Below are 18,854 nucleotides of genomic sequence, written 5' to 3' on the forward strand. Positions count from 1 at the left end.
CATTCAACCCATTCATTTTTCATCAACACATTCATTTTTCAGCATTAGGTGAATATACGGGCCTATTAGGTTTTAATACTCCTTTATGTGACTGGACATTTGATTTCCTTATTGATAGGTCCCACTTTGTGCTAGTTGGAATTAAAGTTTCCAACTCCATCTCCTTGAGTACATGTTCCCCACAGGGCTGTTTCTTGAATCCACTATTGTCCATCTTAATGACCCACAACTGCTGTGCAAAATCTGCTATGAATCATATTGGATGATATGGCAGTGTCTTATCCGGGTTGACAGTGAAGGTGCTTATAGGGAAGAGGTGAAGGCCCTGGTGGACTGGTGCAATCAAAGTAACCTGGTTCTAAATGTTAATAAAACAAAGATCACTGTAGATTTAGAAAGAGCCAGCATTCCACTCAGTATTAAGGATACAGCTATAGAGGTGGTCAACAGTATTAAGTATCTGGGGGTGCAGATAACTAACAATCTGAACTGGTCTCTCCACACATCATCCTTAGTGAAGCATGCAAACCTGTGTCTGCATTTCCTGAATTGGATGAGGAGAGCACATCTTGTATCCTGGCCACTTTTTACAGAGGCACAATTCAGAGCATCTTAACAAACTGCATCACTGTTTGGTTTGGTGGTAGCAGTACCTCAGATACAAAGTCCATACAGAGAGTGATAAGCACAGCCAAGATAGTCGGAAGCTTGCTTCCTATAATTCAGGATACTGCTTATAAGCACTATATGAGTATAAAGCTCAAATCATTGTTAGAAACCCCACATGCCCATTTTACAGTCTGTAAACTCACAAGATCCATTTTTCTTACCAGGTACATGTATATATCTGAACTAGATTGTGTTGTTTCTCTGTATCACACAATATGTGTGGGTTCATGTTTATATAATGTATATTGGAGGTGGTGACCCTTTGAGAGCTGTATGCAATGAAATTTCATTTTAATGTATGCGATTAGTGTACATTTAAAATGACAATAAAGTTATTCTACTGTTATTAGAGATTAAGATCCATTTTCAGCTATCATCTATAAGGCTAGTTTAATAAGGGATAGCCAATTAAAAAAAGGCATAAAATGTATGTTATCCAATCCAAACCATCTAGTAATCTGTCAGCCACATTTTTACTGCATTATTTTTAGATAAATCAATTCAACTATACAGGGATCATTGACTTACAACAGTTATTAGTGACCGAAGTTATAACATCATTGAAAAAAAGTGACTTATAACCGTTTGTCACACTTACACTCATTGCAGCATCTTCATGGTCAAAATACAGACACTTGGCAACTGACTCATATTTCTGATAGTGGCAATATCCCAGGATCATGTGATTGCCTTTCTAACCTTCTGACAAGCCAAGTTAATTGGGAAGTCAGATTCACTTAACAACCATGTTACTAACTTAACACTGTAGTGATTCACTTAACAACTATGGCAAGAAAGGTCCTAAAATAAGGCAAAATTCACTTAATAACTGTCTTGCTTAGCAACAGAAATGTTTGGCTCAGTTACCACCTATAATGATTATTTGTTTTTCTTTATTATAACATTTTCAAATCTTGAAATACAGAAAATCAAACCACTATTTTCATAAAATGCAAATGTTTAACAATAATAAACTCTTCTGAAGAAGTAATTCTCAAAGTTCATACAATAGTTTTCTGCCATGAAACCTGAATTTTTTCCATTAGTGATTTTCAAGTATGTAGAAATAAATGAATAGCATTATTTTGCTTCAATGTCTAAAAAGAAGTACATTATCATTTTATATACAACAAAATTGGTATAGACAAATAAACATATTGTACTATAGTCACTGAAGATAGATAGACAGACAGATAGATACGGACAGCGATGCTGATAAAGTACAGTGAAACCCAAATATATTATTGATGATGTTGTGTCTTCATTGGCATAGGACTTTTGCCTTTCTGATCCCTCGCCTTTTCTTGTTTCAACTGTAATGAAAAAAATCATAAAATTACTTGAAACATAAGCTCTCCTTGTTTTCTGCAAACTATAGAAAACAGCTTTCATCTAGTCCAAGGGTGTCGCAGCCCACAGGGGGATGTGTCACGTGCTGGCCACGCCCATCCTGTTTAGCGAAGGGGAGGAAAGTTATAATATGTCTAAAGTGACCAGATTTCAGCGATGGCAAAGCGGGATACCATTGACGGGGGTGGGGGGTGGGCACTGTGCAAGCGCGCTGAGTCTTGCCACCTGCCTGAAGGAGGAGGAGCGGCTGCTGCTTCTCCGCTCTTCCAGGCAGGCTCAGCTCTCCTCAGCTCTCCTCTCGGCCCTTCTCTTCCTCTCAGGTGAAGTCAAGCGGCGTCTCTCCTCCCTCTCGCGCCCCCTTCTCCGCCACTCCCCCTTCTCCGCCTCCTCCTCTTGTGTTGCCGCCTCCCATTTTCAGAATGGGAGTGAAACAAAAAAAAAATCGGGACTTTTTGGAATTGCCGCGGGACACGGGACAAATTATTAAAAAGCGGAACTGTCCCACCAAAAGCGGGATGTCTGGTCACTATAAATATGTCACATGACGATAACATGGCACCACGACTTTAATACCCCTGAACTAGTCTCATTATTGCTACATTTTCTTATTCTGTTGCCTTAGAAATTTCCTTTGGGGGATGCATCTAAATCCACGTGCCCATATGAAATGACACAAATTCACAAATTGAAATGTATGAGTTATGACTTTGTTGGAAATCTCATAAACTGTGATATAATGTGGAGATAAAGAAACACATGAATTAGTTGATACAATTGACTATCATGAATAGAATTTAAAATTACTTGTAGCAAGATTTATACAATGTTTAGCCAATAATGTAAATATTATTTGTGCAATTACATTACCGAATAAATAGGTAGATGTGCTGCCTCTAAAACTTTTATTTATTTTTATTTTATTTTGAAAAAAGTCACTGGTGTTCAATATAAATTATACAAACACTCTTCTTTGTTTTTGCATGTCACGATAGTCCTGCTATTCCCATCTAAGTACATTCAATTTTCAGATATCACTACAGTTTCCCAATGTACTAACAATATTTGAACAAATTATTTTTAAACAGAAACAAATGCTTCTGCTTTAAATAATGTATGCTGTGGACTTACCCGTGCCTGATATTGTCTTTCAAAATAAGCCATATCATCTTCTTCAGATCTCCTTAAACTGGAAACTTGCATTGTTGTATTTGTACTTTCTTAAAGACAATAATTTTGTTAGATTTTAAAGTACATTTAAAATTTGTTTAATCAACTATTTTAAAAATGTAAAAAATCTTTACCATCTGTTAATTGGGAGTAGGCCTGCATGGAACTGGATGGACCTTGGAATACTTTTAAAAATGGATTATCCATGTTGGTTACAGGAGCTTCCAAGAATTGAGCAGAAGGTGCTCCTTAAAAGTAAACAAACATTAACGATTAAAATTAAAGTATACTGCTGATGAATAAAGTCTAGGTTATATATTCGTTCAATTAAGATCACCAAAGATATTGAACAGCATTTCTGTTAGATGATAGTGTAGTATAAAAGGAACAGGTTCATAGTGTGGATAAAATAGGATAATCAAGAGGAATCAACACTCATCAAAAGGGTTAATTCTATTTTCTGCAGGTCACATCAAAATTAAAAATGTAAATCATACTGCATGTATCAACCTAAACATTGTCGTTGGTTAAATTGTCAACAAGAAAAGCTTGAAAACAGCCACTGTTAGCGAGGATAACAGCAAACTGCTGCAGTTCATTTCCTTTTGTTTGTTTGCACTATCCCAAATAGCAATATAAACCTCCAGCTTAAGATAATGTCCCACATATCGGATGGAGTCCAATTCACGGACATTCGAACATAAAGTAAAATTTATTATTTTATAAATATTTATTTTATATTTATTTACAGTCACCTGGCAGGGAGATGAATGGAAAAATGTAATAAATAAAATAAAAAATAAATTTATAAAATATAATATGTTATATGATATAACATATTTCTTAATCTTTAAAGTACCACATTTTTGTTGCAAAATTAGCACTATTACTCATTTGGGGATAACTATGAAATAGATTTTAATAAGACCAATGATTAAGCTATTATTAAAGTAAAAAACAATCAAATATATTTTTTATTTATTTAATTTTGTCATAACAATATACACAAGCATCACACAAAAAGATTATATAACATGTAAACATATATGTGATGAGAAACAAGGAAGTATAAGCGTATATATATATATATAGGGAAAGAAACAATAGGACAGGAACGGTAGGCACATTTGTGCTTTTATGCACGCCCCTTAAAGTCCTCTTAGGAATGGGGTGAGGTCAACAGTGGATAGATTTTGGTTAAAGCTTTTGGGGTTATGAGAAGAGACCACGGAGTCAGGTAATGCATTCCAAGCACAGACAATTCTGTTACAGAAATCATATTTTCTGCAATCCAAATTGGAGCGGTTGACATTAAGTTTAAATCTATTGGTAGCTCTTGTATTATTGCAGTTGAAACTGAAGTAGTCTTTAACAGGAAGGACATTACAATGGATGATTCTATGAGCTAAACCCAGGTCCTGTCGAAGGCGACAGAGTTCCAAGTTTTCTAAACCCAGGATTTCAAGTCTGATGGGATAAGGTATTTTGTTGGTTACAGAGGAGTGGAGAACTCTTCTTGTAAAATACCTCTGGACACGCTCAACTGTATTGATGTCAGAAATGTGGTATGGGTTCCAGACAGGCGAGCTGTAATCAAGAATTGGCCTAGCAAATGTTTTATATGCTCTGGTCAGTAGTGTGGTGTTTTTAGAAAAGAAGCTACATAAGATTAGGTTAACAACTCTTAGAGCCTTTTTTGCTATGTAGTTGCAGTGGGCTTTGGCACTTAGATCATTAGATATGAAAACTCCAAGGTCTTTGACAGGGTGGGGGTCATCTGTAAGATAATGTCCATCAAGCATGTACTTAGTGTTTGGGTTCTTTTTTCCAATATGTAAGACTGAGCATTTGCTGGTTGAGATTTGTAGTTGCCAAATTTTAGACCAAGCGGTTAGATGATCAAGGTCTTTTTGAATGGTAGATGTATTGTCAGTGGTGTTAAACAGTTTGACATTGTTAGCAAAGAGAACACAGTTACTTGAGATATGGATCACAAAGATCATTTATGTATAGTATAAAGAGAGTTGGTCCAAGAACATTACCTTGAGGAACGCCACTCTTGACAGGAACAGGATTTGATTCTATGGAAACAAATGATTCTATGGGAAAAGCATTACCAATTTTAACCACTTGTTATCTGTCAGACAGAAAAACAGATATCCAATTGTATAGGGGTCCTGAAATGCCATAGGATTTTAATTTTAGGAGAAGTTTATCATGTACTACTGAGCCAAAAGCTTTGCAGAAGTCTATGTAGATTGCATCAATTGTTTTGCCTAGATCAAGATTTTTAGTCCATAAGTTTTTACAATGGAGAAGTTGTAAGTTGCCTGATAATTTTTTTCTGAAACCAAATTGTTTATTTGAGAATAGGTTGTGTATTTCTAAGTGGAAGGTAATGGATTGGTTGATGATAGATTCCATTACTTTGCAGGTGACGCAGCATAGGGAGATTGGTCTGTTATTTTCAACTTTATTATTATTTTTATTATTATTTATTTGATTTTTATACCGCCCTTCTCTCAAAGGACTCAGGGCGGTGTACAGGCAAAAGTAAAAAACAGGCAATACAATGTACAATTTAAAATGCAAGTTAAAAAACTTATTTTATAATTGGCCTAAAAAGTTTAAAATATATAATAAACTAAAACCCCATTTAAAATTATTAATAGAAAATTTAAAATCGATAAAATTTAAGCCAGCCCCACGCGAGTGAAAAGATGTGTCTTCAGTTCGCGACGGAAGGTCCGAAGGTCAGGTATTTGGCGTAAACCCGGGGGAAGCTCGTTCCAGAGGGTGGGAGCCCCCACAGAGAAGGACCTTCCCCTGGGGGCCACCAGCCGACATTGCTTGGCGGACGGCACCCTGAGAAGTCCCTCTCTGTGAGAGCGTACGGGTCGGTGGGAGGCATGCGGTAACAGCAGGCGGTCCCATAAGTACCCAGGCCCTAAGCCATGGAGCGCTTTAAAGGTTGTAACCAAAACTTTAAAGTGCACTCGAAAGGCCACAGGTAGCCAGTGCAGTCTGTGCAGGAGCGGTGTTACATGGGAGCTACACGTAGCTCCCTCTATCACCCGCGCAGCTGCATTCTGAACTAACTGAAGCCTCCGAGTGCACCTCAAGGGGAGCCCCATGTAGAGAGCATTACAATAATCCAAGCGAGAGGTAACGAGCGCATGAGTGACTGTGCACAAGGCATCCCGATCAAGGAAGGGGCGCAACTGCCGAACCAGGCGAACCTGGTGGAAGGCCCTCCTGGAGACGGCCATCAAATGATCTTCAAACGACAGCCGTTCATCCAGGAGGACACCTAAGTTGCGCACCCTATCCTTTGGGGCCAATAACTCGCCTCCAAGAGTCAGCTGCGGCTGCAGCTGACTGAATCGGGATGCCGGCATCCACAGCCACTCCGTCTTGGAGGGATTAAGCTTGAGCCTGTTTCTCCCCATCCAGACCCGTACGGCTTCCAAACACCGGGACAGCACTTCAACAACTTCATTGGGGTGGCCCGGGGTGGAAAAGTACAGCTGGGTGTCATCAGCGTACAGCTGGTATCTCACCCCGAAGCCACTGATGATCTCACCCAACGGCTTCATATAGATGTTGAACAGAAGGGGCGAGAGAATCGACCCCTGCGGCACCCCACAAGTGAGGCACCTCGCGGTCGACCTCTGCCCCCCTGTCAACACCGTCTGCGACCGGTCGGAGAGATAGGAGGAGAACCACCGATACACGGTGCCTCCCACTCCCAATCCCCCCAACCGGCGCAGCAAGATACCATGGTCGATGGTATCAAAAGCCGCTGAGAGGTCTAATAGGACCAGGGCAGAGGAGTAACCCCTGTCCCTGTCCCTCCAGAGATCATCCACCAATGCGACCAAAGCTGTCTCCGTGCTGTATCCGGGTCGGAAGCCGGACTGGAACGGGTCTAGATAGACGGCTTCATCCAGGTATTGGGGTAGCTGTCACGCCACAGCACTCTGTACAACCTTCGCAACGAAGCGAAGGTTGGAGACTGGACAATAATTACCCAAAATAGCTGGGTCCAGGGAGGGCTTCTTGAGGAGGGGTCTCACCACCGCTTCTTTCAAGGCGGCAGGGAAAACCCCTTCCAACAGAGAAGTGTTGATAATCCTCTGGAGCCAGCCTCGTGTCACCTCCTGAGTGGCCAGTACCAGCCAGGAAGGACACGGGTCCAGTAAACATGTCGTGGCGTGAAGCCTCCCCAACAACCTGTCCATGTCCTCGGGAGCCACAGGGTCAAACTCATCCCAAACAGACTCGACAAGACGTGCCTCCTCTCCCTCGCTTGGATCATCCCAATTTCGGTCCAGACCGTCCCGGAGCTGAGCAATTTTATCATATAGATAACCACTAAACTCCTCGGCTCGTCCCTGCAAAGGGTCATCCCGCACCTCCTGATGAAGGAGGGAGCGGGTCACCCGAAACAGGGCGGCCGGGCGGTTATCTGCCGACGCAATGAGGGTGGAGGCGTAAGAACGCCTCGCCTCCCTCATTGCCACTAGGTAGGTCCTAGAATAGGACCTAACTAGTGTCCGATCAGCTTCGGAACGACTGGACCTCCAGGTGCTCTCTAGGCGTCTTCTCCGGCGTTTCATCTCCCTCAGCCCCTCAGAGAACCAAGGGGCCGGACGAGATCTGCGCCGGGTCAGAGGCCGCAAAGGCGCGACACGGTCCAAGGCCCCAGCCGTGGCCTGTTCCCAGGCCACGACTAGTTCCTCAGTCGTGCCGTGGGCCAGATCCTCAGGGAATGGCCCAAGCTCCGTCAGGAACCTCTCGGGGTCCATCAGGCGCCTGGGACGGAACCAACGTATAGGTTCCGTCTCCCTGCGATGGTGAGTGGCGGTTCGGAAGTCTAGGTGAAGGAGAAAATGATCGGACCATGACATTGGTTCTGTTACTAAATCATCTAATTCCAGATCATTTAACCACTGTCCAGAGATATAAATCAGATCCAGTGTGCCTCCACCCATGTGCGTAGGGCCATCATTTACTCGAATCAAGTCCAAGGCCGTCATGGAAGCTTGTGTCGTGTCCCACTCCTCCGCTGACGGCCGGGTCAGGGAAATCCGAATAAGGCTTGCCTCTGCAGCTCTGCCCAAAGTCCTAGCAAAGTCCTCAGAGCAGGCAGGAGACCAGTAAGTGACTTCAGCAAGATAAGTTAGACTTTGCCTGACTCAGAGACTGCCAGAAAGCAGATCCTTTATATAGGCCATGGGGTGTGGCTCCATGACTCAGCACTCATTAAGGCCTGCCCCTCCCTTCCTTCTCTTGCCTCCGCCTATCCAATCTTCTGATGCGAGGGTCACTCCAATCAGCTGTTGTTGGAAATAAACTTTCCTCAGGCTCACATGCTGTGGAGGAGGGGGAGGGGTCTAGCTGCTCCGTTTGCCTGGGCATGGAGCCAGGGCTGGGACCGGGGGATGCTCCCTCCTCTGCAGCCTGCTTGGGCATGGAGCCAGGGCTGGGACCGGGAGGTGCCCCCTCCTCTGCAGCTTGTCTGGGCATGGAGCCAGAACTGGGGCCGGGAGGCATACATTCCTCCGTGTTCGGGAGCAGATAAGCAGACCCCGGCTGCGGTGAGAGCGGACAAGACACAACAGCTTGGAACTCCCGAGCTGCAGTCGATAACAAGCCAGCTGATGGTAGGTTGAAATCCCCCATGACTATAAGTCTGGGGGTCTCAACCGCCACAGCGGCAAGTACCTCCAACAGCTCAGGCAGGGCTGTGGTCACGCAGCAAGGAGCCAGGTACGCGATCAACAAGCCCAACTGATTCCTATGGCCCCACCGCACATAGAGGGATTCACAGCCGGCAATCTGAGGAACAGTGGCCTCCCTCGGCTCTAAATCTTCCTTAATGACAACCGCCACCCCCCCACCCCTACCTTGGGCCCTCGGCTGATGAAATGCTTGGAAACCTGGAGGGCACAGCTCAACAAGGGGAATCCCCCCCCTCTGGACCCAACCAGGTCTCTGTAATGCCCATAAGGTCCGCAGACTCCCCCTGAATAAGATTGCAGATCAGGGGAGCTTTATTAGCCATGGACCGGGCATTACATAACATCAGCCGAAGATCCAAGCTCTGAGGATCATGGCCGCCCGAGGAACGGGTAGGGATTGAGGGGCCGGAGCACGTGATCGCTTTCAGACATTGAACACGTGCTCCCAACTCTCGATACGGCCCCCCCTCCGCCATATCTGCCTCTCCCACTTACCGTACAGATCGAACAACCCTCTAGTCCTGGAACAGAGCCCTCCCCCCCTGCCTTCAGACCAGATGAAGTAGTGCCGCGAACAAGCACAGGGGCTGGATCCCTCCCCGACGGGTTCTCTCCCCCATCCGTCAAATCCCTCCCCCCTTAAAAAACCCTTATTTAAAAATCTATTTAAAAAACCCCACAAATTCTTCTTGGCCACATGCCACCTCTCTGGGTCCCAAGACCCTTCGTTAAGGTAAGCCCTCGATAACTTGGAGGGTCATTCCTGCGAGGCGGGGGAACCTCGCAGTCATAATAGTTCGGCAGACGAGTATCTCATGGAGAAATAGTCAGTATAACCGCAGGAGAATGTCCATCATTAGCCGTCGGAGATGTTCCAGTCGTATCAATAGATCGCCAAGACCCGACATTAAATAGTCAGCCATATGGGTCCTAGTCCGTAGAAGTCCGTGGGACCACAAGAATAAAAAGGTCTCCCTCGGATTCCCGGCAATGCACCATCACAGGACAAAGACCCGTGCAGTACGATAATTGGAATGACATCGCCAGTGCCATCAACGCCGTCCATGCCACCACCACTAAGCCGCCAGATTATACCGCTGGGCCCAATATGGCTCCAGCGTGCCGCTGTGCCGCTGTTGAAATTGTCCAGGCCAAGCCGCCTCTCAGTCGCTGATGGAAAGAGCAACTCAAAGAGAGGTAAGCCGTTGATGGTAATTACGGCATTTTGGCAGGCCATGGCAAAAGTCAGCAGTGGGGAAAGAACGATGTTCCGGTCCATGAGGAGAGGGGAGGGGGCGATATTCATGCCCATGCAGGTCCCGTCCCAGCAACCGATGTTAACTGCGGCCCAAACACCCGGTGCCCAGCATACCGCCATCGATGTCCTCAGTCGGTGTTCGGGACGCTCCCCAGCCTTTGATGATATCCGCGGCCAAAACGGCCGAAAAACAGCTGAATCATGCCGGGCGTCTCCTCATGCCCCCCCCAACATGGCCGCCGTCATCCGCTGCTTGTTTACAAACTCCGGCTCCGTACTCGGCAGCCGAGAGCTCAATGAGGTCCAAAGACCTCGCTCTCGGCAGCCGGAAAGATCACAAAACCGGAGCCAGAGAGCAAGCAGCTAGGTGACCGGTGGAACGGCATTGCGGCCCAAGGACTTCCAGCCACCGTCTCCGCAGAACTCAAGACGCCGCCATAACGCACATGCGCAGAAGAAGAAAACTGAGCTGGGGTTGCCTTTTTTGAAGATTGGAATAACTGTGGCTAGTGACCAAAGATTGGGATGGGAACTGGTTGTGAAAGCTTTATCAAAGATTATACTTAGGGGTTCTGCTAAATTAGTAGAAAGTTTTTTTAAGAAGTAAGCGCATAGTCCATCAGGTCCAATGGATAGAGATGGTTTCAAGTTGCGAAGTGCTTTTCCAACATTATCTTCTGTGAAATCTATATGTGTTAAGTCGTCATACTCATTGCTTGTACGATTTGGGAATTTCGGATATGTGTCATCACTGTTAACAAAAACTGAGCCAAAGAATGTGTTAAAGAGGTTTGCTTTAGTTGTTTCGTCAATATTGACAGAAGCAACAATTAAAATGTATCCTAAGTTATGATTTCTTACATCTCTGTAAAAGTGATGAAGTATGAAAAGGATAATAGTTTTTCTGTGTCAGAATTTATTTGAAATGTATTGATAAATTATAGATAAAGTTCAGTTTAGAGTCATTTCAGCAGGAGAGTCCAATAAATCCAAATGATAGAAAAAGAAGAAAACTCAGTATAGTTAGGATAGCTTCCTCATACATATTGCAGAATGAAAAAAGAGGTTATTTAGATGAGGGCACGAAGTTAACTGTATTTTTCATAACCTGCCTATAAGATGCACCTAAATTTAGAAGAGGAAAAGAAAAAAAAAGTTTTTGGCCTCCTTTTCCTTGGGCCCATTTCCAGTCTTTTTTTGGCCTGTTTCCGGTCGTCTTTTTTTGGCCCATTTTTGAGGCTTTTTTCAGCCTGTTTTGCGGGCTTTTTCGTTTTTCAAAAAAAAATGGGCTGAAAAAAGCCTCGAAAACAGGCCAAAAAAAGCCTCAAAAACAGCCCTCCCAAAAGCTCAAAACGGGCTGAAAAAGCCCCCAAAACAGACCCCAAAAAAAGCCTTGAAAACAGGCCAAAAAAAGGGACCGGAAACAGGCCAAAAAAAGCCCCTAAACGGGCCAAAAAAGCCTCAAAAACAGGCTGAAAAAAGCCTCGAAAATGGGCCAAAAAGAAGCCTGAAAAAGGCCTGAAAATAGGGCATGCAGAGGCCGAAAAATGGCTGGCAGGTGGGCAGGGCTTTGGCAATATTCAGTCTATAAGAAACACAGACATTTTTGCTGCCTTTTGGGAGACAAAACTGACATTGACTTACTGAATGTCCCTTTTCTATGCACTGCAATGACAATTCATAGATGGGTATTCACTTTGTTCTTATTGGTTGCAACTGAGGGGAAACTTTTTTCCTATTCCCTTGACCACGCCTCTTGCCCTTGATCTCCAGTCTTTTCACAAAGGCGTCGTCAGATGGGAACTCTGTAAAGACAAAAAAACACAGAAGAAACCACCCCCTGGCCAGGATCAGGCTGCTTATACAGGAGGGTTGAATTGTCATCGCAGTGCACAGAAAAGGACATTCAGTAACTCAAAGTCTGTTTTCTAGTGCACTGCTCAGACAATTCATAGATGGGATATACCCAAGGTTAAGGACTCTGGGTGGGAGCAGAACTGATCCCCAGGTCCTGGTGGGAGAGTACACTTTGCAATACCCAAAGGATGCATCAGTAGAAGCATAACTGTCAAGTTTGTAATATCTTATGAAAGGTGACAAGGACGACCAGCTGGTTGCGCGGCAAAGGATGCCTGAGTAGTCCATGCAGCCGTAGTGGCTGTACTTTGAGTGGAATGTGCAAAATGCGACCAGGCAAAGGTTTGACCTTGATTCCATATGCAGTAGAGACACAAGCCTTTAGCCACTGTCCCACCATTGATGAAGAAACTTTTCTGCCCATAGATGAAGGGTGAAAGGATACAAACAGAGCCTCTATTCGCCTAAAGGAGGCTGTCCTCTTAATGTATCTGCGGAGAGCCCTCCTCATGTCCAAGGTGTGCCATTGTTCTTCCAGCGGATGAGTGGGAGCTGGACAAAAATTAGGGAGAATGAGTTTCTGGGCATGGTGAAACCAAGAGTTCACCTTGGGCATAAAGGAGGGGTCCAACCACAGCAGAACTCTGTTTGAATGAACTATACAGAGGTCCTTTCGAATGGACAAGGCCGCCAATTCAGAGATCCTCCTCGCCAGGAAAAAGGCGACTTTCAGAGTTAGGAATTGGAGGCTGATTGATCCCAGCGGTTCAAAGAGCGATGACATGAGAACTTGAAGAACTAAAGAAAGATCCCACATTGGATAGTGGTGTATGACTGGCGGTTGAAGATTGGTAGCACCTTGGAGAAAACAGTGGATCCTTGGTTGCTGAGAAAGAGTCCGGTGGGAATTGCATATAAGAACAGTTGACAAGGTGGCAACCTGTCTACATAGTGTAGTTGGAGCCAACCCTTTCTCCAGATCAGCTTGTAAGAAGTCCAGCACTGCAGGTATAGAAGCAGAAGTTGGATCTATGTGTTGTTTGGAGCACCACGGACAAAATGATCGCCATGAAGCGTTATAGATCCAGTTCGTTGAAGCAATTAGTTGAATTGTTTGTATCACCTTCCCTGAAAGATTATTGTTGTGACTCATCCTCCCTCCTCTCCTCAGCCAGGCCCCTCCCGTCTCCAACCGGGCCTGTTATCAGAGTCCGAGTCTGATAATGAAGATGAACGGCCTGTCATGCCTCCAGCTCCCAGCCCTGGCCCCATGCCCGGAGAGGATTCCAGGAGTGGGAGGACAAGCCCGATAAACCTCACTCATATAGCGTGTGTTCCTTTGGCTCAGCCGTCAGAGCAGGATGTCAGCCAGGAATTACTCGGCCCTACTCCCTCTGGAATTGCTCGGCCCTACTCCCTCTGACCTCTCCCTTTCCCAGAAGCTGCCAGCTGAAGACAATTCAGCTGCCAGCTGAAGACAATTCACAGTGGGAGGACCCTTGCTTCCAGAGATCTGAGAGGCGACGCCAGCAGAAGGAAGGGAGGAGCAGGCCTGGATAAATCTGAGTCATGGAGCCACACCCCACAGCCTATATAAAGGACGTGCTTTTGGCATTCCAACCTTGAGCCAAGCAAAGTCTTACCGAGTTTGCTGATACCGGACCCTACCGCTGAAGTCACAACTTGGACTCCTGCCTGCCCTGAGAAACCTCGGAGGAACTTGGCAAGCTGCAGAGGCTTCGTTGCCAAATTGGTTATGGACTTCCTTGACTCGTTCGTCGGAGTGGGGGGTGGGACACGACAATTATCTTTCCTCAGGAGGATCCTCTCAGTGCCAGATGGTCAATTGGAGCCACTCGGGCTCCGGATGGATGATGAGTCCCTGGCTGAGAGAGATCCTGTCCCGAGGAATCCTCCAGGGACGGGACACGAAAGATTCATTAGGACTTGAAACCAGGATCGGCGTGGCCCATGTGGTGCTACCAGAAGAAGTTCTGCTCTTTTGGCTAACAGTTTCTGCAAGACCATCAGAATGAAGGGAATCAGCAGAAACGCATAGAGTAAGCCCTGAGGTCATGGACATCGCAGAGAGTTGCTCCCTTCCGCCCCTGGGGTCAGAAACCTCGAGAAAAATCTTCGAAGCTGCACATTTTCAGGATAGGTGAATAGGTCGAGAATCAGCTGGCCAAACTTCTGAGACAATTCCAGAAAAAGCTGAAGATGGAGCTTCCACTCGGAGGGATCGACTTGAGTCCTGCTCCGCCAGTCCACTTGGAGATTCGAAGAGCCTGATATGTGCTCTGTTGTCAGTGAAAGGGTGTGTCTCTCCGCCCAACTCAGGAGAAGCTCTGCTTCGTCCATTAGTGTCTTGGACTGAGTATCCCCTTGTCGATTTATATGGGCCTTTATGGCCATATTGTCAGTCAAAATCAGAATGTGTTGACCCAACACCTCAGCTCGAAAGTGCCTCAGGGCAAGTCGTACGGCTCTCAACTCTAACCAGCTGATACTGTGTTTCTTTTCTGTTGTGGACCATTGGCCCTGGGCCACCTGAGATAGCAGATGGGCTCCCCAACTGTAGAGACTCGCATCCAATGTTAGTGTGATGCATCTGGGTTCCTGGAATACACAGCCCTTCTGGAGCGCCAGTGACACCCACCTGTGGAGAGACAGCTGAACCCGAGCTGGAACTGATACTCCGATTGTGGAGTTGCTTCACCCTTGTTTTTGATATGGCAGTAGCAACCATTGTAGTGGGCGAACATGATACCTTGCCCATGGTACAGTTGCAATGCAGGAAATCATTTTCCCAAGCAATTGGGAGAAAAGGAGTACTTGAACTGTCTTTTGCGATAATGTCAGTGTCACCAGCTCCATGATACTGAATTAGCGATCAGACGACATATAGACTTGGCCTTTGATTGAGTCTATCACCTCCTCCAAGTGGACAATGCGGATGGTAGGCTCTAGATGACTCTTTGCTATGTTGAGAGTGAACCCGTGACTCTAAAGTGCGTGAATTACCATCACTCTGTCCTGAGCTGCTTGCGCAGACGACAGAATTAAAATATCGTCCAAGTAACAAACATGCAAACTGGAACCATGCGGACCATTGCAGCCACTGCCTCCAGTAACTTGGCGAAGGTCCATGGGGCCAATGAAAAGCCAAATGGCATGGCTCTGTAGTGGTAGTGATGGCTGAGATATGCAAATCGCAGTTACTAGCGATGTGCTGGATATATGGGCACATGTAAATAAGCCTCCTTGAGGTCCACAGATTGTAGAAGGTCTCCCTCCCGAATGCATCCCAAGATTGATCTGAGGGAATGCATTTTGAATTGCCAGTATAATATATACTGATTTAAGTGCTTGAGATTCAAGATTTTTCTCCAGCCCTCCAAACTCTTGGGAACCAGGAACAGGATGGAATAGAATCCGGTCCTTTCTTGATCCTTGGCACCAGTTCGATGGCCTCGATATCTAATAGATGTTTTATCTCGAGATCCATGAGATATTTTTTGACATGATGATGGGACACCAGGCATTGAAGAAAATGGCTTCGAGGGCTGGATTGGAATTCTAAGATGAGGCCGAATTTCATCGTGCTCAGAATCCAAGTGTCGGTCATGGATACTGCCCATTGATGGTGGAATTGTTGGAGTTGACTGCCAATGGGTTTAGCCGATGGGGAGTCATTTGCCATGGCAGAAGGAGTAGGTGCCAACTCCCCTAAAAGGCCTTTTTAAAGGAGGCTGGCATCAGCCGCGATCTCGGAATGACAATTGGTCAGAAGACTGTAAAAATCCCTGGTTGTAAGATCGTTGATAATAGGACCCCACCCCCCCAAGTCCTGAGTCAGCATGAAAGGGTTGCCGCTGAGAATAAGGGGTGTATCTGTGGTCTGGCCTCCTGTATGAGGAAGGGAGGACTTTCTTCTTATCCCAGCCTTCAACTAAAATGGGATCTAATGCTGTTCCGAAGAGGTTGGATCCTTTGTATGGAGCTGCAGCTAGCTTCCATTTCGACTTCATGTCTGCTTTCCAGTGGCGCAGCACAGAAGTCTGCGGGAGATGACAGCTGAAGCGAGAGCACGAGAAGCAAATTTTGCCACATCCAAAGATGCATCCGCGAGTATTCAGTGGCAGCTACCAGTTTATTTATGTCCTGGTGGAGCTGTGCTTCATCAGGTGGGAGCCGCTTCTGCAATTGGCGGAGCCAAATTAAAGATGCCCTGTTAAAAAATGAGGCGGATATTGCTGCCCGAATGGCCCAGGCCACTGCCTGGTGAGTTTTCCAGAAGGATATTTCAGCCTTTCTTTCTTCCATCTTGAGTCCCTCTCCAATGTCAGTGGAGAGGACAGATGCAGAAGTTAGGCTAGCTACCAGTATATCTACGGATGGTAATTGTAACAGCTCATCAAGGTCTGGTGCAGAGCAATAAAGTTTTTTATCATGCATGCTAGGACCTGCCAAAGAACCAGGTTGATCCCAAGGTCGCTGGACCACCTCAGAGAAAAGAGCTGGGCAAGGGATGAAGTCATGTTCCAGTTTAGGAACTGTGAACAAACAAATCCAGAGTCTGGGAAGCCAAACCTGATACCACCTCTATATTTGTTGTCACCTTCGCCTTGTGTAACAATGATTTGAAAACTGATGTTCTAAACAGTCCAGGGAAAGCTGGCTTGTCCGGCATCATCCCTTCGCCCTCAGAAAATTCAAGTTCTCCTTGATAGTCATCCTCTTGCAGAGAATCCTCACTATGAATGGATTTCTGCACAGAAGGGGATTCAGAGGGGCTAGACGTAGCTGTTTGGACTTGAGGTCCGGCAATAGGTTCCATAGGGGCCAGTCGAGTGCCCTGTTGAATGCTAGCTGCCAAAATCTGAGAAACCGCTTCTGACATCATAGTTTGAAGTCCAAAGCTGACCAGAATAGTGTCCATTCACATCCCTAAGGTTGGCAGCAGTCGGTGTAAACATCACTTGCGGAGATCTGCGGGCAGCAATAAGTGGTAAGGGAACCCCCGCTGCATATACATTAGGCAATACTAAGGGGACCTCTTGAGAAACCCCAGTAATTGGCCTTTGTTGTTCAACAGGAGCTTCGCCAGGAGCCCGGATTCTTGGATTTTCAGAAACTTGGGATGGTATCTGAGGAATAGTATTTTGCGCTGGTAAATTTGCCTCAGCAGCAGAATCCCTCAGAAATGTAGTCACCTGTGCCTTACGTTAGGCCTTTGTAAATTAACGTTCCAAGGCCTCATGCCTCTTTTTGGCATCTTTATCTTCCACTGTGGACCTTTTAGAAGACCCAGATTTGGAATTTTTAGCCTTATGTGCCTTGCTTCTAGTAGCTGCCTTAGGCTGTTTAGAGCCAGAATGTTTAACTTTGTGGGCTTTAGGTTTATGAACTTTGAGTGGACTAACCTCCTGTTCAGTGTCTGAAGAGAGATCATGATCTGCCATTATATTGTTTTATGGCTATTAATGAGGCAAAGATTGAGATTAGACAGAACAATTTAATCAGGTTAAATTACAATCATGGAACTGCACTTTTGCCAATAAGTTCTCAGTCACAGAAGGCAGCCTATGTAAGGCTAGAAAGAATTTCAGACAGTCCAATTTCAGCAGTTTAAATTGACAATTCCTAAACTGCCACTTTTACCACTCAAATTCTCAGCCTCAGACCTCGACCTATATAAGGCTAGATAGGAGGCAAGACAAATTAGCTTGGCGTAATTGGGCAAACCTGTCCTGTCACAAGATGGCGACTATGTCATCCAGGCATTCTTCCAGCGGTGACCCAGGCCAAATAAGATCAGGAGAAAAGGTGCTGGAGAGAATAAAACTCCCCGAAGGTACCACTTCGCAAGCTGGCTCGGCTTTTTAAGAATAGTCGCAGAGCCCGAAGGCAGTCAGCTGTCAGGCATGAGGTTAAAAGCCTCAGATTTATTTATTTATTTATTTATTTATTTATTTATTTATTTATTTAATCATATTTTTATACCGCCCTATCTCCCGAGGGACTCAGGGCGGTTTACAGCCTAATAAAAACATACATATAAATACAAAATAAAACACCAATTTAAAAAACTTATTAAATAAGGCCGAATATTAAAAATTGCAATAAAAATAATAAAACCCCGTTAAAACCAAAGTTAAAATTTAAAAATTCTAGTCCAGTCCTGCGCAAATAAATAGATGTGTCTTAAGCTCGTGGCAAAAGGTTCGAAGATCAGAAAGTTGACGAAGACCTGGGGGAAGTTCGTTCCAGAGGGTGAGAGCCCCCACAGAAAAGGCCCTCCCTCTGGGTGTCGCCAATCGGCACTGCCTGGCTGACGGCACCCTAAGGAGTCCTTCCCTGTGAGAGCGCACGGGTCGATGGGAGGCAATCGGTGGCAGCAGACGGTCCCGTAGATAACCCAGCCCTATGCCATGGAGCGCTTTGAAGATAGTTACCAAAACCTTGAAGCGCACCCAAAAGGCCACAGGTAGCCAGTGCAGTCTGCGCAGGAGAGGTGTCACCCGCGCAGCCACATTCTGGACCAACTGGAGCCTCCGGGTGCTCTTCAAGGGGAGCCCCATGTAGAGAGCATTGCAGTAATCCAGACAAGATGTCACGAGAGCATGAGTGACCGTGCATAGGGATCTCATCTCCACGGCCAAAACTGTCAAAAAAATGGCGAGCACGAGCTGAAAACCACTCCTCAGTGCCGCCGCGGCTTGCACAGACAGTTTGAAAATGGCACAAAAACAGAAACCGGTTCCTAAATGCCACAAAGCCTTCTCCTGATTCCTGGAGTTTGCTCC

The 18,854-nt window shown here is 45.5% G+C and overlaps 1 protein-coding gene across 1 annotated transcript in view; it reads right to left on the bottom strand.

Annotated features, from left to right (window-relative positions):
• Positions 1-1,542: 1,542 nt before the first annotated feature.
• The window catches only part of FAM221A (family with sequence similarity 221 member A), a 29,569-nt gene continuing 12,257 nt past the window's right edge, over positions 1,543-18,854 (bottom strand). The window contains exons 5-7 of the mRNA XM_058181942.1: positions 3,321-3,434; positions 3,148-3,236; positions 1,543-1,982 (exon numbers count right to left, since the gene is read on the bottom strand). Of these exons, the coding sequence (XP_058037925.1) occupies positions 1,911-1,982; positions 3,148-3,236; positions 3,321-3,434 (275 nt within the window). The 3' untranslated portion in view covers positions 1,543-1,910. The remainder of the gene's footprint in view (positions 1,983-3,147; positions 3,237-3,320; positions 3,435-18,854) is intronic.

This window comes from Ahaetulla prasina, chromosome 4, assembly GCF_028640845.1.
Source record: "Ahaetulla prasina isolate Xishuangbanna chromosome 4, ASM2864084v1, whole genome shotgun sequence".
In the NCBI taxonomy this organism is placed as follows: domain Eukaryota; kingdom Metazoa; phylum Chordata; class Lepidosauria; order Squamata; family Colubridae; genus Ahaetulla; species Ahaetulla prasina.